We start from the raw sequence: 24,364 nt of genomic DNA, 5'->3' as shown, positions 1-24,364 counted from the left end.
TGAACATCTGGGCCACCTGAATGGTCCCTAGGAGCTACTGATACCAGCCAAATCGGCCTGAGAGCTGCCAGACTAGGTTTATTTTCAACTGTGTTTACTCGGATACAGTATTAACCTCAGTTCGGGCAGGAGCTCCCCTACATTCCAGAGGCCACCTCTTACTGACACTCACGCCTCTCGTGCCTTGGTAGGGTTTAAAGGAAGAGAGGCCATTCAGGTGTCGTCACAGTGAGACATGTCAGAAAAAGAATGGCATTTGAATTCTATGACATGAATCTATAACTGCAAAAATGAGCTATACCATCATCTAGTACATATTGTTAATCTAATGTTGTAAATATTGTCTTTGACTCAATCAAGCTGACCGTTACAGACCCTCAGAGTACCTCCCACTGACTATGTGCCAGGAACTGTGCTAGGGATTTTTTTTTAAGTAAAATATAATTTTCATTCTCAAAAAAAAAATCATATACCTTGGAATACCCTAAGCCAGTGGTTGGCAAACTGCGGCTCTCGAGCCACAAGCGGCTCTTTGGCCCCTTGAGTGTGGCTCTTCCACAAAATACTGACTTCTGTGCATGGGCCACGAAGTTTCAATCGCACTGTATGTGCGCGCTTGCTCGTGGTATTTTGTGGAAGAGCCACACTCAAGGGGCCAAAGAGCCGCTTGTGGCGCGCGAGCCGCAGTTTGCCGACCACTGCCCTAAGCTATTCCAGAGAACTCAGTTTTGCATGATATTGATAGGTTAGCCAAAAAAAAAAAAATGGTGTTGAGGCTTAAATAAGTTTGAGAAACATTGGGTAGGGCTTTTCAGAGCCGTGTATATGCTTGGTGTCTTGTGAATCTCCAAGAAGGAGCCATTTCACCATGAAACACCTTTTTCACAATATAAGTAAGCACCTCCTTGAAGGACCAGATTAGGAAACGGTTTTATAGATGAATAAAGGTGACGTATAGCTAGCGTTCCAAACCATCTCCATAAGGATGCATTTTTGTTTCCATACTCTCAACTGATCCCTGAGGGGCTGGTGGGAGGAAGGGGCCCTGGGAGGTGTGAACTGAGGAAGGGTACCGATGCCTGCCTCTCCCGAAGCAAGCCCCACAGGGACCTGTTTGCCCAAGCAGACAGCAGGACCTAGTATTCGTGGTTTGAATGCCCTGACTGAGCAACGATGCCCTAAATATTAATTGATCAGTTGTACGTCATCCACGTGGAGATCCCTTGTGTACCGAACGGGCATTCCCCAATGGTTCCAGCTTCCAAAAAGTCTTTTCTCTAACAAAATGATTTTACTTTAAAAACTGGCAGTAACAACAACAAAAACATTAAGAGAGGAAAGTTCCTTGTGTAAGAAAAAGACCGTTTTAGTGAAAGGAAGTAGCTGAGAGGGACAGAACAAAGGCAGCAAGAGTGCTCCAGGCGTCCCCATCACGCCCCGTGCTTCTGGAGGAGTCTCCTTAGTCAAGAGGGGTTCACTCTGGGGAGTCAAAAACTGTCCTTTTGATTCTTCAATGAATCATTTGGGATTGGTTTTCTGCAAGCAGCATGGTGACTCTCCTGCTGCTTAAGAGGCTTGTTTTGTTTGGTGAGGGCGGGAGGGAGGCAGGAAGGCCCTTACCAGTCATGGGAAGCTAAGGTTTTGTTCTTCAAAATTAAGTAAGAAGAGACACTCAGCTGGTCCTCCACTTACCTCCCCCACCTGATGCAAAAGCCAAACATCTCTCGTTTTTCTTGTGTCACATACTCCGCAGCTTGTTCCCCCGGTCTGCTTCACATCACACTTTCATAAAGAGTGAGGAATCTGAACTTCAGTGGAAAGGTAAATTTGGGGTAAAGACAATGTTTGCTTAGGCTACTTACTGCAAGAACTGCCCTGTCTCGTTCCACCAAGTCTGCGAGCTTATCCAACAGACGTCCTCTTTCAGAAGCATCCATCCTTCTCCACACTGAACCAAGGGAGAACGCCAGGCGGGCCGCCTGCACTGCTTTGTCTATATCCGCCTGTTAGAGAGAACGACGCACAACTGAAGCGAGACAGCACTCCAGGTAAAGGAAGAACCGACCGCTCTCAAATGTCAGTGGTGGTGTCTGGAAAGTAACTTCTCAGGGAGTCTTTTTTCTAAGAAGGACGTACCTTGTCTGCTTCTTGAACTTCACACACCTGTTCTCCTGTGGCTGGATTATAGACAGGGAACACTCTCCCGCTCTCTGAGTTCTGCCACTCGTTGTTAATAAAAATCTAAAGGAGTAAACAGCAGAATGGGATTGGTGAGACAGGTGACAGGAAGCCAGTCAGAGGCAAACTGTTAGGGAAGTATCACAGTAATCATACTTACTCTATATGCTTGCTGCTATGCAGGTCAAGTACAGAATATGAAGAGTTGTAAGAGACCCTTAAACAGTATGCAGTCCAGCTTCCCCCTGCCCCTAATTCAGAAATTTCCTCTATGACATTTTTTTTACCTCAATGTCATCCAAAGATTAAATACAGTGAACCTGTCAGCCAGTGAGAGTCAAAAAGAAATGAAAGGATAGAGTCTCATAAACATAGAAAACATACACTGGGGCTGAGAAAATATTTATTGATCCATCATCCAAGCTCTGGCCAATACACATAAGGAGTAAATTGTGGATTAAACTGACAGTGGTCAAACCTTAGATTCTAGTTTCTCTGTCAGAGGCATAAGCGTCTTCACAGGGAAACTTAAAGGTGCTGAAATATACACTGAGTGGCCACATTATTATGACCACCTGACGTTTCTAGGCAAATTAGCTATAATTTCGCGCTGAAATTGCTAGAGGCCAGACCATTATAAATAGGGAAGCAGGTTGTTTACCACGACAGAAGTGATTTTTTTTCTGAAGATATGGGTAAACAATGCGATTTAACAGCCTTTGAACGTGGAATGTATATATACGCTGAGTGGCCAGATTATTATGACCACCCCATCAGTACTTTGTTGGGCTACCTTTTGCCTTCAATACTGCGGCAATTATTCTTGGCATTAACTCCACGAGATGTTGAAAGGTGATGTGAGGAATCTGACACCATGCCTGATGAATAGCACTGTCCATTTCTGTGAGATTTGATGGTTGTGGAACCAGCTGCCTGATGGCTCTTTTAACTTCGTCCCACAAATGCTCAATTGGATTGAGATCTGGTGATTGTGGGGGCCACCTAAGCAAGGTAAAGTCTCCCTCATGTTCTTGAAATCACTCCTGCATCTCCATTGGGATACGCCATCAACATGATAGGATGAACTTGATCAGCAACGATACTTAGGTATGTTGTGCTATTCAGACGTTGTTCCACACGAATTAAAGGGCCCAAATCATGCCAGGAAAACATGCCCCAAACCATAACACTGCCCCCACCAGCTTGAAGGGTTGTACTCATGCATGTGGGGTGCACGCTTTCATGCTGTTTCCGCCAAATTCTCACTCTGCCATCTGCATGATGCAACTGGAAACGTGATTCATCAGACCACATGACTTTTTTCCAATGCTCAACTATCCAATCCTTGTATTTCTCTGCGAATTGGAGATGTTTTATCTTGGTAACTGCAGACAGCAAAGGTGTTCGAACAGGCCTTTGGCTTCCATATCCCATACGATGCAGTGTATAGATAATTTGCCTACAAATGTCAGGTGGTCATAATAATCTGGCCACTCACGTTCAAATAAATCCCACGTTCAAAGGCTGTTAAATCACGTTGTTTACCCATATCTTCAGAAAAAAATCACTTCTACTGTTGTGGTAAATAACCTGCTTCCCTATTTATAATGGTCTGACCCTCTAGCAACTCCAGCTCGAAATTATAGCTAATTTGCCTAGAAACGTCAGGTGTTCATAATAATCTGGCCTCTCAGTGTATAAGCATTTACTTAATTTACAGTCAGATCCTGAATCGAGCAATCACTCTGACCAAACTAACTAGTGAATCAAACAAGTTACAAGTTGAACCCAAATGAGATTTCTCTCTCTTTGCTAGGTAGGTTACATGGCTCAGCAGAGGGAAAAGGTCTATACCTTTCAAATTGGTCTCTCTAGGCTTTCTTAAGAGCTTTGGTTTCCTTATATAAAAAATGAAGATTTTATTAAAATGGCAAAGGGACTAATGGTTTAAGAAATTATTTGAGTCAATTTCTCAGAAGATTTATAAGACGTGAGTTAAAAAAAAAAGAAGGGGAAATATAGGCAAAGAAAATTCAAAAATTTTATCGCATTAAGAAAGAAACCCAAATGAATAGCTTGGACTATTAAAAGTCCAAGAATGCACAGAGACGTTTTCTGTAACCTTAATGGCATGACAATGAAAGTTTCTGAACTTGGGAGTCAGTCAGTGGTAATCTGGTTTACTATTGCCTGCCATTTTAACAATCACAGATGAGGCGAAATGATTACAGAGTTACAATTTTAAATATTAAGTTCTATATTATTCCAAAGCTTCACTTTTTCCTGGCTTTGATAAAACAATGAGTCTGTGTTGAAGAAGTTATCTTTTCCTGAAGGCTTTTTAAGATAAAGGGGAAAAAATATCTTATATCCGTATAGCACTTAATACAAATGTATTAAGCACAAGCACAATGACCTTGTAATTTCATACATTTTAATATGCAATTTATAAACATACTTAGTATAATGTATTCATTTATTCAATAAATACTTAGCTACTTCTCGCCACTGGAGCGGCAAAGATGCCTAAGAGTTCCAGCCTTCCAGTCAGCGTCTTACATGGTCTCTAGTAATTCATTAAATATTTACAACACCCCTAACAGCAGGGCTTTATTCTCTCTACAGAAAATGAGACAACAGAGAGGCCGGGAAATTAAGAGTCCTAAGAAGCAGGTTCTCGGGGTGGCTCTGATTCAGTCTATTGCTCTTCACACTACACCCTGGTTGCCAGGATTGCTCAGTCCAAAGAAACACAACTAGTTAACTGATGTCTAAGCCTGAATTAGAGCTACAGTTTTTAGACTCCTGGTCTAGTTCTCTTTTCATTCCATTTAACAAATTTCCTAACAGTTCACAGCGATCATATCTGCATGTTCCTTTGAAACACTATGTGATTTCTAAGGTAACAAAAAAAAAGAGGTTAATTTTATTAAGGATTCACAAGTACTGTATTATTATCAGATTTAAGGAACAAGGAGTCTTGCCAATATTTATTCCTTTTATCCACTATTTATCTACTTCTCAATCTTTGGAAAATCATCATGATCCAATGTTAGTTTTTAAGTTTCTTTGCTGAGCAGTTCTATTTGTAAGGATGGATATTTCATGACTTTTATTGTTTCATAGAGGTCTTCTAACTCAATCTAAGAGAAAAATTATTTGTTTTTAATGGAATAAAACTCATTCTCTTACTATTGTCATTTAGGTCCATTGATCTAAGATATGATATGGAATCTTAGTGATTTTTCCTAAACCTTGAAACATTTTGCTATTTCATCATCCTAAAAGCTATTTCATCATCACTCATTATTTCCAACTATGCTAAAAAAAAAAAAACTCCTAAAAAATAAGGAAACAAAAACATTACAGAACTGCCTAGAAATCTCTCTTTATATAAGGCTAAGTGACCGACCATCCAACCATCGAACTGAATGGCTGGCTGGTACATATGACACGTACTCGCAATTTAAAAATAAATGTTGACTCACATATGTGTGATACATACAAAGCTCTCACTGGCACCAATCACACATGTGTGTTTCGATCTGTCATTGCTGATTGTGAATTTGGTTGACACTTCTATTATAGAGAAAGGGTGAATAGCGATAAAATATTTCTTCTAATTAACTTCCTTTCAATGTGCATGAATCTGTGCACCAGGCCCCTAGTGAATAAATAAACACGTCACCACTATTCCATCATCCTTCACTTTCCTTTTTGTGTTGTCCAAAGTAATGTATTATTTTTCAAAAGGGTATACAAAAATTGGGAGGCACCACCTTTGTCACATTCTTTTTAGCTTTCACTGAACACAGTTAAGAATTCAAATTGTTTCATTTCTGTCCATAATGGGAAAGAGAGGGAAATTAACAAGGACATTTCACAATTGTTAGATGAGTCAGAAGATGAAGGCAGAGAGACAGAAACACTAGAGACTTTACTAATGAGGGTGAAATTGACTGAATGAGAAAAATCTTGGACTATGAGTCTTTAGGATAAATAAATAAATTTTCTCAAATTGAAAAATCAAAGAGCGAACAATTTATAAACACAAAGAGGAATATGACATTTTAACCAGTCATTCATCAGGAGGGACTTAATCATTTATTATTTTGCAACAAGAACCTGGACCATCTTGTTTTGATAAAAGGACATGTAACAACTGTTTTATCTTTTATGATATGGGTGGATAAAAATTTACTTGCTATGATTCATAAATGGACAAATACTGAAGGTAGGTATATACACAAAGGTGATTGAAAGGGCAGATCTGATGTAAAAATTTAAAAAGTTCATTGGATTAATCAAATTTATGGTGTTAAAACTAAAAATAAAAATGTTTTTGTAATTATGGGACAAAAAGATGGCCATCCTCTTTTTTCCAAAATTATGAGCCTTCAAACTTTTCAATAGTATTACACTGTATGCACATGTAAAAAACCCAAAAAACAGAAATGATATGCTATAACCCACCAGAAATGTATTTAAAATCTGGGATCATATCCACTGAGCCAAACTGGCTAGGGCTGTCATAAAAAAAATAAATAAATAAAATAAAATGAAATCTGGAATCAGTATTTATGACATGAATATTTCCCATTTCACACATGAAAACTGATAAACACGTCAGTGCACTCAAAGGCCATTGCCTATGTCAGGTATATATACCTTCAAAAGCAGAAAAATTACAGAAAAAACTTTGATTTGCTATGTTTCAATTATTTCATTGGTTTAGCTATCTGTTTATTTACTGTATTTTCATAAAATAATTTAAAATTTTAAAAATATAAAGAGTCCAGCCCTAGCTGGTTTTGCTCAGTGGATAGAGCGTCAGCTTGCGGACTGAAGGGTCCCAGGTTTGATTCCAGCCGAGGGCACGTGCCTGGGTTGTGGGATCTATCCCCAGTAGGGGGCGTGCAGGAGGCAGCCGATCAATGATTCTCTCTCATCATTGATGTTTCTTTTTAAAATATATATATATATATTATTGATTTTTCAAGGGAGAGGGACAGAGAGCTAGAAACATCGATGAGAGAGAAACATCGACCAGCTGCCTCCTGCACACTCCCCACTGAGGATGTGCCCGCAACCAAGGTACATGCCCTTGACCGGAATCTAACCTGGGGCCCTTCAGTCTGCAGGCCAACGCTCTATCCACTGAGCCAATCTGGTTAGGGCCATCATTGATGTTTCTATCTCTCTTTCTCCCTCTCCCTTCCTCTCTGAAATCAATAAAAAAATATTTTAAAAAAATTTTTTAAAAAGAGTCCTTTGGGCCCAAATGGTAAATGTGATGACTATTTTTCCTGGTATGACAAAGGTTAAAATATTTTATATTTCTACTGCATTACTATTTTTGTAGACCCAGCCATACAGTATGACAATTTAAAAACTTATACTGACAACTTTGTTGGTATACATGATAGCAAATACCTCCATAATACTTGAAGGTTTTCAGCTTCTCTGGGCCATTTCAAAAATTTTAAATGCTGTCTAAAGTGTTCTTCTCTGACTGGGCTCCTTAGAGAAATAGTTTATTTCAGGACTATAACAGGGAAACACAAAATGATCCTGGGCTAGTGCGATACCAGAAATCAAGTACATGTTCAAAAACTGATGGGACATATCGAAAGGACGGAGCCAACATGAAGGGGCTCCCCAACGCCAATACTGGGATCATTTAAACAACAAAATAAGTAATAATATTAATGAATTCTTATTCATAGAATGAACAAAGCATCCAAGAGTCCACACTGATATAAAGATTTTAAATGAGTAAGTAAATAAATGAGGGATAAGGAAAAGCTCTTCTTCAAGTAGAATTCCAACTAACAGCACTGAAGGAATGATGGAATTAGATCATCACCATTTGTCACACACCACAGTAATAACTGCTTCAGGCAAAAATCATCAACAGATGATGAACTTAGTGGGCAAACACATGATGAAAAATTGGGTGTTTATGTAGTCTCCCTCAAGATATTTCTTAATTGCAAAGGGAAAAATAGCCACTTTACATTGAAGAAACTTGGCAGACAGCACCTTAATCAACTGATCAAAGTTAACGTCACCAGTGATGGGACAAATTGATATCATGTGCTCCTTATATGATACACTGAGGACACAGATCCTTCTGCAGTATTCTTACTCAAAAGGCATAACCTGAATTTAATCATGAGGAAATTACCAGACAAATCCAAATTAAAGCACATCCTACAAAATAAGTGGCCTTATTTTTTTTACCTTTTTCAAGAGCCAAGGTCATGAAAGACAAAGAAAGACTAAAACCATTCTAAAGACTGAGACCATTCTAAAATAAAGGACACCAATGATATGTAAAGATAAATGAGTCATGTAACTGTGACCTGGCTCCTGGACCAGAAAAAAATATATTATTGGGACAACTGGTGGAATTTGAGTAAGGTTTTAGGATTAGATCGTGTGTCCATGTTAATTTCCTGGGGAATCTAGGTGAAAGGTACATAGGAATTCTTTGCACTATTTTTGAAACTTTAAAAATAAATTAGAAATTATTTCAAAATGAAAAGTGAAAAAAAGGTAGAGGTTAGAGTTGCCCTTTGGTGCCTACCTTTCATACTATAAGTGAGCAAAACAAATACGTTACATGAAATAATGAAGATCAACATCTTTCTTTTCACAAAAGTTCATTCTTAAATGTGAGTTTGTGGGGAAAAAAATAATTCAAGCTCTGCCTTAAAATATGGCCCAATGCTGCCAAAATTATTCTTTTAAATTTACAAATTATTTCAGCTAAAATACTTGTTAATAGTTGTATGAGAAACTAGGAAATCCTGCCTTGCATGTTACTGAATTTCAGAATAAGTATCAGGAAGATGTAGCCTTTTCTACTTTAGACCTCTGTGCAAGTAAAGATGTCTGACTCTAGCTAAGTTATTTGAGTTTTCTCAGTGTCTTCATCTGTAAAATATACAAATATTGACATAATACATAACATTATATAATTCTGTGATGCTCAAATCACAGGCAAAAGAAGCATATGACCCATAAAGAAGCTCCCTGTCTGCTGCAGGTTTCTAAGAGGATAGGATGGATTAGCTCATCAACCTAACTTTCTTCCTATGGCTGTGGAGAACTGTCCCTTGGCATTTTATGGGTTGCTGTTGGTATGAAAAGACATAATGAATGTGGTGGGCACTTAATTAATGTTAATTGGAATGGAATGCCTGCTGGGAGAGGACATGAATCACTGTCTAGTACCTTTCCTGATATGATTAGAAATATAATGTCTCTCACACCAAAATAAAATCTGAAACACACTGAAGGATGAAGAACATATTTGGGCAGTAAAGTTTTCTTTTATTCTACTATATTTGATACATGCAAAAGAATATATGTAACATAAATGTGAGTTAACGTGCACTATATTAAAGCACATCATGAACACACTATTCAAGCACTAGAATGTTATTAATATCACTGAAGTTACTTGTGTGTTTCTTCCGGGTCCCATCCTCCTGCTTGGCCAGGTATCCTAAATTTTAGCTTTTTTATTCTTAGATACATTTTTTTGCTTTATTTTACTTCCTGTTTTCCCCTTTCTTGATTCTTCTCTCAAGTTGATTAATATTTGCCATTGTTTGTTTTACAATTCAATTTTCCCTTTTATTGGTTTGGTATTTTCACACTATATTTCTATTCTTTCACTGGTTGTGCATGATTTTTTTATGATATTTTATCATGTATATTTAATTTGAAGTGTAAAATTTATATATATCTTAACATTCCTCCCAATTTTAAGGACCTTAGAACACTAAATATAATTGCTTTCTTCAAGAGTTTGTTATAAAATTATTCTACACTGAAAATTATATATTTAAGAAGTTTTTATTTTATTCTTATGATTCTTTAGAATTTCATTCAGTAAAGATCTATTGGGGATAAAGTCTCAAGCCTGAAAATATATATATTGCACCCTCATTCTCAAAGGATATCCCCAGAAGACAATTACTTTCTCACACTACTTTGAGAATATTATTCCAATATTTCCTATTCTGCAACAGTGTTTATAAGAAGTCTGCTGTAAGTCTCTGATTATCATCTTTGTCGATGATTTGCCCTTTTATTATTTTTTTTTGCAGGTTTTCTTGTACAGTTTGTAATCATTGAGTATTTATCTTTTGTCCAATTCTTAACGAAAGTGGCTATTCATGCTTCTACTACGTACAAATACACTGTAATTTTCAATTTAAAAAATGCTGATGGTGTTTCTCATGAAATATATACACATCCAAATGTTATTTTTTCCTAGTAATATGGTTTCAAGATACATGTAAAACTGAAGTTTTAAAGGTTGGTAAATATATAATGTTTATGGATAAAGTAAAACTCGAGCTTTATCAATTTTGTTAGCTCTGGTAAACTTTGAAGATCTTCATGGAATCAGAGAGAAAACAATAAATAATAAGTTATTCTGTCTTAAAATGTCAGCATTCTTTGTGTTACATCATTCGTCATGTAAAGTATGTGTTCAGTATTATTGTCGTCTTTAATACAATATTTTTCCCCTCAAGATTAAGAGCCCATGTTTACCCCATTGAAAACCCTTGTGGAAGGATTACATGGTTGTATGACCTTATTTTAGGTTTTGGCTCTAAGGCCACTTCTGCATGTAGGAGTCGATGTGTAACAAGCAATAGCTTGTGAAACAGCATTTAATAAGGTCAAGAAATTCTGATCTAGCACCTTGGCAGATGCCTCTGACTCTTATTCAAATTTACTAGGGGCCTGGTGCACGAAATTCATGCACTCGGGGAGGGGGGGTGTGTCCTTCAGCCTGGCCTGTGCCCTCTCTCAGTCCGGGAACCCGCAGGGAGCGGGCCTAAGTTGGATCCTTAGCACTTCCACAGAGGCAGGAGAGGCTTTCACCACCGTGCTCACCAACCATGAGCCTGGCTTCTGGCTGAGCGGAGCTCCCCCGTGGGAGCACACTGACCATCGGGGGCAGCTCCTGCATTGAGCATCTGCCCCCAGGTGGTCAGTGCAAATCATAGCCACCAGTCATTCAACCATTTGATCAATTTGCATATTAGCCTTTTATTATATATTTAAATGGCTAAATCAGTTTTTTTCTTTTTTTAAAAAATTTTTATTGAATTTATTGGGGTGACATTAGTTACTAAAATGATACAGGTTTCAATGTGGGGAGGACAGGAGACTTGGTTGGAAAGTCTATAAGGAGGGAATTCTGAAAAGGGAAGTGGGCTGAAAGTGGCCCGCCCTGTTTATCAGAATTCTGATTTAGGAGAGTTTGGCTAAAGGCGGCTACCCCTAATTGTTCCTTGACCTTTCCAAACAAGTCTGTGTACGTGCAGACCCTCAGGTGTTTTCTAGACTCTTTATGTTTACTTTTTAGGTGTCCTTGCTTAAAGGGCACTGCAGAAACATGTCTCCTCCCAAAATTACTTACCCCAAGATTGTATCTAAAAGATAAACTTTATCTCAAACTGCTGTTACAATAAAAGCCTGAAGAGGCATGTAATCAAGGCTGTCTGGTTCCTTTAGGCAGGTAGTCCCTTAGCCCTCTCTTTCACCGTGAACCTGTGTCACAGTAATCATTCATCCATCACTCAGGGTCTTGCCTGTCAGCCCCGGCATTTCAAGTGTACAATTCTATAATACATCATCTGGATATTATATTGTGTATTCACTATCCAAAGTCAAATCTCTTTCCATCACCATTTATGCACCCTTTACCCTCTTCAACCTCCCTCCACTTCTTTCCCCTCTGGTAGTTTACCATACTGTTGTCTGTATCTATAAAGCTGTTGTTTTTTCCTAGTCCTTTCACCTTTTTTGCTCATCTCCCCAACCCCAATCGCCTCTGAAGGCTGTCAGTCTGTTTTCTTTATCTACGAGTCTGTTTCTATTTTGTAAATTTTGTTCATCAGATTCCACATATAAGTGAAATCATATGATATTTTACTGTCTCTCACTGGCTTATTTCACTTAGTATAATACTCTCCAGGTCTATCCGTGCTGTTGCAAAATATAAGATTTCCTCCTTCTTTATAGCCCAGTAGTATTCCATTGTGTAAATGCACCACAGATTTTTTTTTATCCACTCATCTACTGATGGGCACTTGGGCTGCTTCCAAATCTTGGCTATTGTAAATAATACTGCAATGTACATATGGGTGCATATATTCTTTTAAATTAGTGTTCTGGGTTTCTCTGAATATATTCCCAGAAGTAGAATTGCTGGGTCATAACACAGTCCCATTTTTAATTTTTTGAGGAAACTCTATACTATTTCCCACAGTGGCTGCACCAATCTGCATTCCCACTAACCATGCACAAAGGTTTCCTTTTCTCCACATCCTCACCAATACTTGTTTGTTGATTTATTAACAACAGTCATTCTGACAGGTGTAAGGTGATAGCTCATCATGGTTTTAATTTGCATTGCTCTGATGATTAGTGTGACATTGAGCATCTTTTCAATATGTCTATTGGTCATCAGTGTCCTCTTTGGAGATGTGTCTATTCAGATCCTTTGCCCATTTTTTAATTGGGCTGTTTGTTTTTTGGTGTTGAGTTGAATAAGTTCTTTATAAATTTTGGATATTAACCACTTATCAATGTGTCATTGGCTAATATGTTCTCCCATTCAGTGGTTGCCTTTTCATTTTGTTGATGGTTTCCTTTGCTTTTCAAAAAAATTTCTTAGTTTGAGATAGTCCCATTTGCTTATTTTTTTCTTTTGTTTCTCTTTATATTGCCCAATATGTCAGAAAAAAATATTGCTATGAGAAATGTCTGAGATTTTATTGCCTATGTTTTCTTCTAGGATTACTATGGTTTTGAGTCTTACATTTAAGTCTTTAATCCATTTTGAGTTTATTCTTGTATATGGTGCAAGAAGGTGGTCTAGTTTCATTTTTTTTGCATGTGTCTGTCCAGTTTTCCCAACACCATATATTGTCTTTACCCCAATGTTTATTCTTGCCTCCTTTGTGAAATATTAATTGACTATAAAGGTGTGGGTTTATTTCTGGGCTCTCTATTATGTTCCATTGATCTATATGTCTGTTTTTATGCCAATGCCACGCTGTTTTGATTATTATGCCTGATAGTATAGTTTGATATCAGGTAATGTGATTCCTCCAACTTTGCTCTTCTCAAGACTATTGTGGTATATAATATGTTTATACATTGTTGGATTTTATTTGCTAATATGTTTTAGTATTTTTGCATTATGTTAATGAGAGGCATTGGTTTGTAGTTTTTCCTTTCCTGGTTTTTGTATTAGAGTAATGCTGGCTTCATAGAATGCTTTAGGAAGTGTTCCTTCTGCTTTTTTTCTGAAAGAGAATGTAGAGAATTGATATGTTTGATAGGTGTTACCAGCGAAACCATCTGGACTTGGTGCTTTCTTTTGGGGGAAGATTATTAATTACTGATTCAGTTTCTTAAACACATAGACCTATCTTGACTTAATCAATATGGGTATCTACTCTCAGCTCCCACCAACTATTCTTTTCCTTTGGCTCTCTTAGGTTAACCTCCTAAGAAGGGCATCTTATCAAATCAGTCAACAGCTGTAAATTAAATGGCTGTCCTTGGGTCCAAACATCTAGAACCAGGAAATAGTACCATTTGAGGTGATTTAAGGGCCAAGTTCTGGATCAGGAGAACTTCTTTTCAAAAGAACTGTGGAGAGGCAGGCAACAGGTGATAAATATCTCAAGAATGGGTGCCACTTTGATAGGTGTTGGGATTTTAAGGACATTTTTCTGGTAATGCCTTTAGGTTTTGGTATAAGCGTAATGCTGGTCTCAAAGAATGAGTTGGTAATTACTCTCACCTCTTCAATTTTTTGGAAGGGTTTATGTAGCAGTGGCATGTTCCCCCTTAAATATTTGATAGAATTCACTAAAGGCATCTGGGCCTTGATTTTACCTTGTGAGAACTTTTTTTAGCTACAGATTCAATTACTTTAGTAAATATAAGGCTATTCAAGTTCTCTAGTTCTCCTTGTGTGAGCTTTGGCGTCTTTCAATAAACTTATCAAATTTGTGAGCATTGAGTTATTCATAACATCCTTCTATTATCCTTTTAATGTTTATAGAAGCAGTAGTGATGGCCCCCCTTTTCATTCTGATATTATAATTTATGTCTTCTCTCCTTTTCTCTTTGTTAGCCAGCCTCAATGTTTAGCAATTTTATCGATCTTTTTAAAGAACCATCTATGGTTTCACTGATTTTCTCTATTCTTTTCCTGTTTTCAGTTTCATGGATTTCTGCTTGCTTTAGTTTTATATTGCTCTTGTTTTTAAAAATATATATTTTTTTAATTTTGGATAGAGGAAGGGAGAGGAAGAGAGGGATAGAAACATCAATGATGAGAGAATCATCAATCAGCTGCCTCCTGAACACTCCCTACTGGGGATGGAGCCCACAACCTGCACACATGCCCTGACCAGGAATCCAACCATAACCTCCTGGTTCAACGGTCAACACTCGACCACTAAGCTACACCCTGGCCAGGCTTGCTCTTCATTTTTTTCCCTAAGATAGAGCTTACACTATTTCTTATTTTATAATATATGTATTCAAAGCTATACCTATCCCTTAAAATACTGTTTTCACTGTATCCCCGAAATTTTGATAAGTTGTACTTTCATTTAGTAAAATATTTTTAATTTCTCTTGAGACTTAGAAATGTGCTGCTAATCTCCAAATATTTGAGCATTTTCCAGCTATCTTTCTGTTATTAATTTCCAATTCAATTTCATTATGGTCTGAGAGTATATTTTTTATATGACTTGTTCTTTTTTAAATGTGTTAAAGTGTGTTTATGGCCCAGAATGTGCTCTATCTTGCTAACTGCTCCATGTGAACTTGAGAAGAATGTGTATTCTGTTGTTGTTGTTGAATGAAGGTTTACTTTACCACTCTGAGAACTGGTATGGGTATTTGTTTCTAGAGAAAACCCAGTTTTTGCATTTTCTTTCAGCTCCTTGATTCATTTTCAGATCACTGTTCTTTTAACTAATCAATACATTAATGTATGTAAGGACAGATGTTCTCACTACTCCTATTTAATATGGTAATAATATTTGATATTCTACCATGTAATAAAGCAAGAAAACGAAATAAAAGGCCAAAAGATTGAAAGTAAAATAAGTAATAGGGTCTTTATTTTCAGATGACATGATTGTGTAAAAATTCCTTAAAAATCTAAAAATATATATAATAGAAATATAAATTTAACAAAGTTCCAGGACACAAGACCATTATACTATTAACAAATGTCATTAAAAATGACATTTAAATATATATATTTATACACACACACACACACACACACACACACACACACACACACTAATTCATCCAAGATCTAGTTGCACGTGACGGAAGGAGCCTTTAGAGTAAGGGTGGGGAACCTTTTTTCTGCCAAGGGCCATTTGGATATTTATAACATTATTCATGAGCCATACAAAATTATCAACTTAAAAATTAGCCTGCTATATTTGGTCTAACATTTAACTAACTCACCCCTCATGTCTTGGCAGGGCCAGACCAAATGATTTCACAGGCCTTCTAAAGCCCGCAGGCTGGCCGTTCCCCACCCCTGCTTTAGAGTATATAGTTTACTATAATGCTAGATATGGAAATCCTGAGGAGCAACTTTTGGCAGCCAGCACCTATTTATTAACCCTTTAAATTATGCGAATTTAAAATAATGAACTCAAAGAGAGTCTAAAGAATAGTCATGGCTCTGAGCTGCAACGCAACCATTTCATAAAACTCAGGCACTGCAACACTCCTTCCCACATCCTCTTTCTGAAACAGGTTCATAGAACAAAAATAGTGTGAGCTGCAACCAAGGGGGGAAGGAATAGCTGAGCAGAAATCTGATTTCACAGAAAAACCTACAAAATGTTTACTAAAGGTCTATTGTCAACACAGAGTTGTTTGTGGGGCCTACTGAAAATCCACAGAAGACCTGCACTCTGATGTCCCCAAGCTGGTAATCATGTTTCACAGACAAGATTACTTTCAGGAAAGTTAAATAATGCAAGACACCGTATGATTTAGTGCCAAGATGATTGGTGGAGATAAGCACTGCAGGGAGTACTCCTCTGAGAAGGAAAATGTCGGTGTGGGATGACGTGTCAGAACACTTCAGGGAAACAAGAAGTAAGGAGGGAGTATGACCTGGGGTAGGGAATAGATAAGGGAGAAGAAAGAAACTCTATCCCTAATAAAATGATTCCGCTGGCCTGATCAGCCCCGCTTCCTTAACTCTAGCTCCTCTCTGAAGATGATCTGATAGCCTGGTTTAAGGAGTGTGACAGAGAAAGGAGATAATTGAAATTTAGCTTCTCTCCTTCCCTCCTCAAAGTCCCGACCCACCAGCAGTCTCAGGGGCTGAGTGGCCCCTCTACTCTGGGCATAGCCTCTGCCACAGCATTGGCCTTCAGGCAAGCAGGACCCAGAAATCATGGGAATCCAGAGTCTGTATATAGGTCAAAAACTCATAAAGCTTGTCCAACAGAAAGAAAGAGACAGGAAAAAGAAAAATGTTAAATATGTTATAAATTAACCACATTCAGAATGAGCAATGATTAAAGGGAATGAAAAATGCCATACAGGAAACAGGAAGAGGAGACTTTTAAAAAACAAGTACAAGGAATATTTTAAAATAGTGTTAGAAAACAAATACTTATTTTAAAAATATGTAGTTCTGTTAAAATACAAGAGTCTGAGAAAAATAAGCCTTATTACTTCATATTGAGAAACAATGAATTGAGAAGGGAACCAAGGATGACGGAAGGGTAGAAGGACAGGGAGAGGGTCTGACAGGAGAAAAAAAAAAACACAGAAAGAGGTAGAACTCATTTCCCAGGAAAGTTCAGATATTCAATATTTTCAACTATTCAATGCTAAATAACTAGCTTTCTTTTCTTTTTATCACCATGAAAATACTGTAATACTGTTAGAAAAAGCATTAAAGCAAGACCAACCAGAAAACATACATAGCTTCTAAATGAGAACAATTTGATAGCCACCGACTATCAGAATCTCACTATTTACAGAAATGTATCATGCTGCTGGTTTTAGTCTATTTCTACATTTTGCTAGTATCCCCACACAATGGAGAAGGAATTTTACGTAGGGGAAGCGTGGTGTCCCTTGGGTAGCACAATCCTGATATTCATAAGTATATACTTGGGCCAAATGGTTCTCAGAAGCCATGCAAAGAAATGCAGAAATAAAGACAAGGAGTCCCTGGCAATCAGTAGGGACTTTTTGTTTTATGAAGTCTAGTCTAAACAAAGCTGAGCTCATGAGCATATGTCTCTCTTAAGATATGGGTTTCCATGGTCTCTTCCTATTAACACCCTCCCTTCCCTTCTTCCCTTCCTTTCTTATCTCCTTCTACAGTTTTTACTGAGTGTCTGCTCTCTTCTAGGCATTGTACTTGCTAGTGTCTCCTTAGATTTGTACATGTGCTCTCTTTTCCAGGCTGAGCAAAATATGTCTTTTGGGCTAAATATATCTGCCTGTCTCCAGTATATGATCCCAGGAGTACAAGAGGGCTAAAGGGGTTCCTGTGCCAGTCATCCCAAAAGAAAAAGGCCCTTGCTTCCATGTAGAGCATCAAAACACCCCCAAATAATTTTGTAAGAGAAAAAACATAGTTCCCATGACTGATTCACTTGTAGAAACCAGAGCTAGCTGAAACAAACTCAATTATGTGTAATCAGGGTACCAACCTACTTACTGTCCCATGACGCCCATGTCTGAGAAAGCTGTTGATATCTGCTTTAGGAAAAGTAGTAAGAAACAGCCAACTAGCCTGAGCTGCCTTGACCAAGTCACGCTGAATTACAGTAATTGTTGCTCTGTTGAAGCAACATGGCATTGAAGCCAAGTATACACCATTGTCAGTTGTGACATATTCCCACACTGGAAGAAACCATACATGCCATCAGTGTTGTGGCAGAAGGCAATGGGAGTTGCTACTGGTAATGGTTAATGTTCATTTCTTCCTGTTCCACTTTCTATAAACAAGGTAATGCCTATACAAGCTCATTACTGTAAACTGAGCACATTTAAATTGGCAGTAAAACCAGAGTATTTACTCTAGTGCACATATAAAGTGCCTCATCCAATGTTTTGGAAATGTTTCAAGTTTTGAAACCAAGCAGCTGGCAGCTTTACAAGCCAAACCTTACACTTAAATCACTCACTCTGGAGAGTTTTTGGGTGTCCCGTGTCAGGTAGTACCAGTCGGCAGACATTCATTCCCCCACTCCTTGGATTCTTTTGCAATAAATTTGCATTCACAGGGCTCTTATAATTCTTCCAGCACCACAGACTCCAATGGCTGTTGATTAAATGTATATATCCCATGCATTTAATCTGACTTTCATTATGGCCACTTCGTAAAAACGCCACAGACTGGACAAGCGATGACACATGGCAAGAAGCTGGAATCCCTGCAAAGCCTCAGATTAGGGTTTTTTCTCCTCCTTTATTAATAGTGACCATTTTGTGGCCTAGCCCTAAATCAGCAAAAGTATTTGACAGCAAATGTTCCTATCTAGGGGTTATATATAGCCCGTCCTAAACACCAGATGAAAAAAGGGATAACCCAGGAAGGGAAGGGCTCACTGCATGTAAATCATGTTACAAATTGGACAACACCCAGGGAGTTCATTGTTCAACCTCAATTGTGAGGGCCATTCCCATTACTATTCCCCTAGAATCGATGTTAATTAAGGCGGACTGAGACCATAAATCAGCCCGGGAGTTTTACAATGTAATTCAGCATTAAGCATATATATTTATATTAAAAGTAACTGATTAACCACCAGAGTTTTTCCAGAAGTTGCTGAGGCCATTTCTTTATAATGAAGACATGTCACCTTTCATTTTTGTGAAGAGAGAAAATGAAAGAAATATTATCTTCTAGAAAGGTGTATTAAAGCTAGCAAGTACTCAGAGTACTGACTATTGGGGGAAAGGGAAGAGCTTAAAAGAGAGCAGGAAAAGAAGAAGGGGGGACAAATTACATGTGAAAGGGAAGGCAGTTGGCATCTTTATTCTATCTCCCTAGAAGTCATTAATTCTTCCTTTATTCACAACCATTTCTTATGCACCTACTATATGTTAAACACTATGCTAGGCACTAGAGGACACAGAATTAAATAAGAATCAGCCCCTGTCCCTGAAATAAATGTTCAGCACTGTAGTGGGAAGGCCAACACAGTAACAGCTCCAAAAATATGATGTGGTCACAACATTCAAAAGTATTTATGGAAACCAACTATGAATATGCTCCAAAGATCACCTATTCTATATTCTAATTTTATAAAACACTAGAGGCCCGGTGCACAAAAATGTGTGCACTTGGGAGGGTCCCTCAGCCCTGCCTGTGCCCTCTCACAGTCTGGGACCCCTCGGGGAAAGACTACCTGCTGGCTTAGGCCCACTCCCCAGGGGATTGGGCCTAAGCTGGCAGTCAGACACCCCTCTGGCAGCCTGGGAGCCCTTGGGGGATGTCCACTTGCCAGCGGGGAGCAGGCCTAGCTGCAGTCGAACATCCTTAGTGCTGCTGAGGAGGTGGGAAAGGTTCCCACCACCACCGCTGTACTGGCAGCCATCAGCCTGGCTTGTGGCTGAGCAGAGCTCCCCCTGTGGGAGCACAATGACCACCAGGGGGCAGCTCCTGCATTGAGCGTCTGCCCCCTGGTGGTCAGTGTGTGTCAAAGTGACCAGTGATTCCCAGTCGCTCTGCTGTTAGGGTCAATTTGCATATTACCCTTTTATTATATAGGATAGAGACCTGGTGCATGGATGGGGGCCGGCTTGTTTGCCCTGAAGGGTGTCCCGGATCAGGGTGGGGGTCCCCGCTGGGGTGCCTGGCCAGCCTGGGTGAGGGGCTGATGGCTGTTTGCAGGCTGGCCACAGCCCCTTCAGGGTTGGGGTCCCCGCTGGGGTGCCTGGACAGCCTGGGTGAGTGGCTGATGGCTGTTTGCAGGCTGGCCACAGCCCCTTCGGGGGGGGGTCACCCCTGGGGTGCCTGGCCAGCCTGGGTGAGGGGCTGATGGCTATTTGCAGGCTGGTCACAGCCCCTTCAGGTGGGGGTCCCCACTGGGGTGCCTGGCCAGTCTGGGTGAGGGGCTGAGGGTCATTTTCAGGCTGGCTAAGCCCCCCAGTGGAGACCCTCACCCCATGAGGGTGTGACCAGCCTGGGTGAGTGGCTTATGGCTGTTTGCAGGCTGGCCACAGCCCCCAGCCACCCAAGCTCCCAGTGGAGGCTGGCTGGAAGCAGGTATCTGGGATTTATTTAGCTTCTATAATTGGAACTTTGTTGCCTTTTGTGGAGGCCACAGCGGGCCAGGGCAGGCGGGAAGCTTAGCTTCCTCCATTGCCGGGGCAACCAAGCCTCCTGCTTGCTCCAGCTCCGTGGCTGCCAGCCACCATCTTGGTTGGGTTAATTTGCATATAGTCGCTCTGATTGGCTGGTGGGTGTGGCTTGGGCATAGCGAAGGTATGGTCAATTAGCATCTTTGTCTTTTATTAGTGCAGACTAGCCAGGGAATCTGTGCACCTCAGAGAAATCCAAACAAAGAACCACACCTGCCTGATGGGAGGAGGAGGCAAAGTGCTGTGTTCTAGTCTTGGTTTCTCACGAGATGCCCTTCAGGTTTCTCACTAAACCTTCCAGCTTCTCCAGGCCTGCTTCTCTGTCTATGAGATAACTGGACTTGGTAACCAAAGGCAGGCACAAATCTTCTGTCCAGCCCCTGGGCAGACATGGATAATGGATCCTGACACTTCTCAGTTGAACTCCTGAATGCTTTCACCTTGGCACTTTAGAAAGCTACTACCAGCTGGGGAAGACGCCCCACCTGAAGACTTGCTAGTTCTAATACTGGGTATCTAATAAGGTACTGCCCATAGAACACATGTGGCCACCAGTGGGCGCTCCATAATAAAGTTCACCCTAAGCTCTGTGACACTACATTTGTCTTGCTCCTTCTCTAACCACGTGAATAACATATCTCCATGCCCACAGCAGAATCCGTCCTCCCACTTCAAAACTGACTGCCTCCTCTTCCAATTCTGTCTAGTACTTGATCACACAACTTATGTACTAGGAAGATACCTTTTGAAAAGAGAAATTTCACTGGAAAACAAGCATTTAAAAACATATGCGAAGTAATCACCAAGAGCAACTGGAAACCTCCCACCACCCCCTGCCCCCCCCCGCCCCCCAAAAAAAAACTGGTTTTAGTTTCTTGTTTTGAAACTATGGAGTATGCCAAGATCATATTTGAAAGCCAAAGCTTATTAAAGCACTATTTTATTTTATTTTATTTTATTTTATTTTATTTTTACTTATTTTGTTAAGCCTCACCTGAGGACATTTTTTCTGAGGGACAAAGAAAGGTAGGTGCCTTTGACTGGAATCAAACCAGAGACCTTTAGTCCACCGGCTGACATTCTAACCATAGTTCAAAACCGACTAGGGCTAAAGCACTATTTTTAAATGCACTAATAAATGAATACCTTTTCCTTATTCTAAATATAGTGGAGGCCACTTTATTCACAGAGCTGGAAGGGGCCTTCGATACAACCTATGCAAATGGAAGGTGTTATATAAACTTGTCAAAAACCCAGTGACTGGCACGAGGTCACACACCCCACTAGTGGCAGGACAGGGATTGAAACCCCCACATCCAGATTTACATCCCAGCGACTTTTCTAAATTTAATTTTTGCTGAAGTTTCCTTAGAAAGCAGGTTTGATGGTTGGCCAGGGACTATGAGCAATCCCCACCACATCTCTTTCACGGTGTCCCCTAAAAATTATTCAGCACAAGGAATTTTGCTTCATTCCCTTTTGCTTTCAGCACAGTCAACAGAGGTGACTGCAAAATAATTTTTCACTTCCTTTCTTGAAAGCAAAGTGTGCTAGGGACGACGTGGTGATTTACATTCCTGATGCGGTTCTGCTTGGAGGTGCAGGACAGGCTGCAGTCTCCCAGGTGCAGAGGCAGGACTTCTGCCAGACGACACACAGAAGCCAGACTATTGTGACCCTCAGGTAGGAAGTCATTTTCCTGGGTGCTGTAAAGATCAGTTCTGTGCTCTTACAGCCGCAGGGCTATAGCGGAGGGTCTGGGAAAGGGTCTTCAAAACCTGTCCTAAGGACTTTTCCCAGGAGGGTTGGTTTTGGATGAGCAGAGAAAAAAGGGAATGGCCAACCTTGGCTGATTTAGGAGCTGATCACAGTTGCACTGGAGCAAAGTGATTCCTTTTTCCTATGTGCCTTTCTCTGTAGAATCCAGATATCCAAAGCTGAATAAGAAAAGGGCATCCAATGCCAAAGTCTTTATAAAATGGTCACAGATGTTTGGCTCAGTTACTTCTCCCAGCTAAGGGAATTAAAACAAAAATTCATAATGGCACTTTATTAGGACACTCCATACAGGCATTTGAAAAAAAAAAACTGTGAGTACAATTTCCTTCTATAAATATTTCATAGCATCCTAGATTCTGGGCACCTGGGCAGGAAATGTCATATATTTCTCCATCTGAGAAATTGTATTCCCTTTCTGGTGGAATGCCTTTAAGAACTCTAACAAGCACAATACTCTACTGCAACAAAGGCTTTCTGTCGAACAAAAGTATCCCTTCCCAAACCTGAAAGGCATTATGCCTATTTCATAGTGTCCAAGAGAGGAGGTCTGAGATATGAATGGGTACATGGGTGTATTCCTTGATTAAAACAACAAAGATCATAAAGGTGGGCTTTTTGACCAATTCAAGGTGACTGGGCTGGTTTATACTTTCTTTTTTTCCAAAGGAAACCATCAGGATAACAAAGTAACATGCAAGTCTATTCTCCCCAGGACAAGTGTAGAGACTGAAGGTGCTTAATTTAGTCAATCATGAAAGGGCAGTGTTACGAGGGTTATGTGCACGCATGTAAAATAAAGTATGGAAACAAGGAAACTCACTGAGGAGTGAGGTGATTAATTTTGCATGTGTTCCCTTATATTCCTTATAGAACAAACTGGATGGAGATACTAGAGCTGAAAGAAGTCCATTTAAACACTAGTCTGCTTTTACCACTTATGTAATCCTGAAGGATCTTAGACTCTCCACCTCTCGGCTTTGTAAAAAGGGTGGGGGAAGGGGTGTGGGGCAGGGGAAGACCTATCCACCTTGCCAGGTGGATGCACAGTTAAGGAGATAACATGTGAATGTGCCTAAGGCTTCACTGGCTGAAGTGGGAGTTTCTCCCTTTACTAAGTTCCTTGAAGAAAGATCTCCTGGCTTCATGTGACTTCCCCCACATTCTAACATGTAATCGGTGTTCAATAAATAAATAAATAAGTGGTAGTACTGGCGAAAGAAGTGAAGATGGGATAAGGAACTCAGATTGACTGTTAACAGGGATCCGATTCATCTAAAAGTTGCTTTAAGTTGTTTTATAAATCTCAGCAATTACTTGGATAAAGATTCCAGACCGTGAAGCTTCGCCATGCAAGCCAAGCCACATCACTTGGCCACTTTTGCAGCCGGAAGGTAATCCAGGAAAGCCAGGCTTACCACACTTCTCCTTGGCCCACAGCAAAGTGGCCGTGACTACAGAGAGAGGCTGCCATGAATTTTCTAACTGGGGAATCTAAACCCCTGAGGAGTTCTCAAAGCAGCAGGCATTAATGGCAGTTAGGTGTAGATAATTTCCTATCCTCAATGAATCTTTGACATAAAGCTGCCATGTTTTATTTCAGTAATAAAATGTTTTGTTATTTTAATAGTAAATGCTTCAAATGATTTGTATTAAACCCTGCAGTAAATTGTGCCTTGGAGAGTTGAATTTTACTCACCTTGTCACTAAACTGCTTTTGGTTCATCAAAGGAAAGTACCAGATAGCAAATCAATAACCACACTGATCTGTTTATAGAAAAAAGCTCAATACGTTTTAAGTAAGCAGTACAAAGTAGTAGTTTGAGGATTTGTCATATGTTGGTTATCTCCTTTGACATGATTGATCCATTGCTTCTACAGATGTACTTTAGAGATTTATGGACAACGAAGAATAGACAGCACTATCATTTAACTATATGAAATTAAATGTCTTTTGTTATAAAAATAGTCGTTTTGTATGCAT

General features: G+C 39.6%; 1 protein-coding gene across 1 annotated transcript in view; it reads right to left on the bottom strand.

The window, feature by feature from the left end:
- Window positions 1-24,364, bottom strand: part of ALDH1A2 (aldehyde dehydrogenase 1 family member A2) — a 95,929-nt gene that overhangs the window by 52,127 nt on the left and 19,438 nt on the right. Inside the window, exons 2-3 of the mRNA XM_070421893.1 lie at window positions 2,137-2,241; window positions 1,863-2,003 (exon numbers count right to left, since the gene is read on the bottom strand). Coding sequence (XP_070277994.1) covers window positions 1,863-2,003; window positions 2,137-2,241 — 246 coding nt within the window. The remainder of the gene's footprint in view (window positions 1-1,862; window positions 2,004-2,136; window positions 2,242-24,364) is intronic.

This window comes from Myotis yumanensis, unplaced genomic scaffold (genome assembly GCF_028538775.1).
Source record: "Myotis yumanensis isolate MYYU_CA2020_CCGP unplaced genomic scaffold, mMyoYum1.0.hap1 SCAF_1, whole genome shotgun sequence".
Lineage (NCBI taxonomy): Eukaryota > Metazoa > Chordata > Mammalia > Chiroptera > Vespertilionidae > Myotis > Myotis yumanensis.
This window is presented reverse-complemented; position numbering and strand designations above follow the sequence as displayed.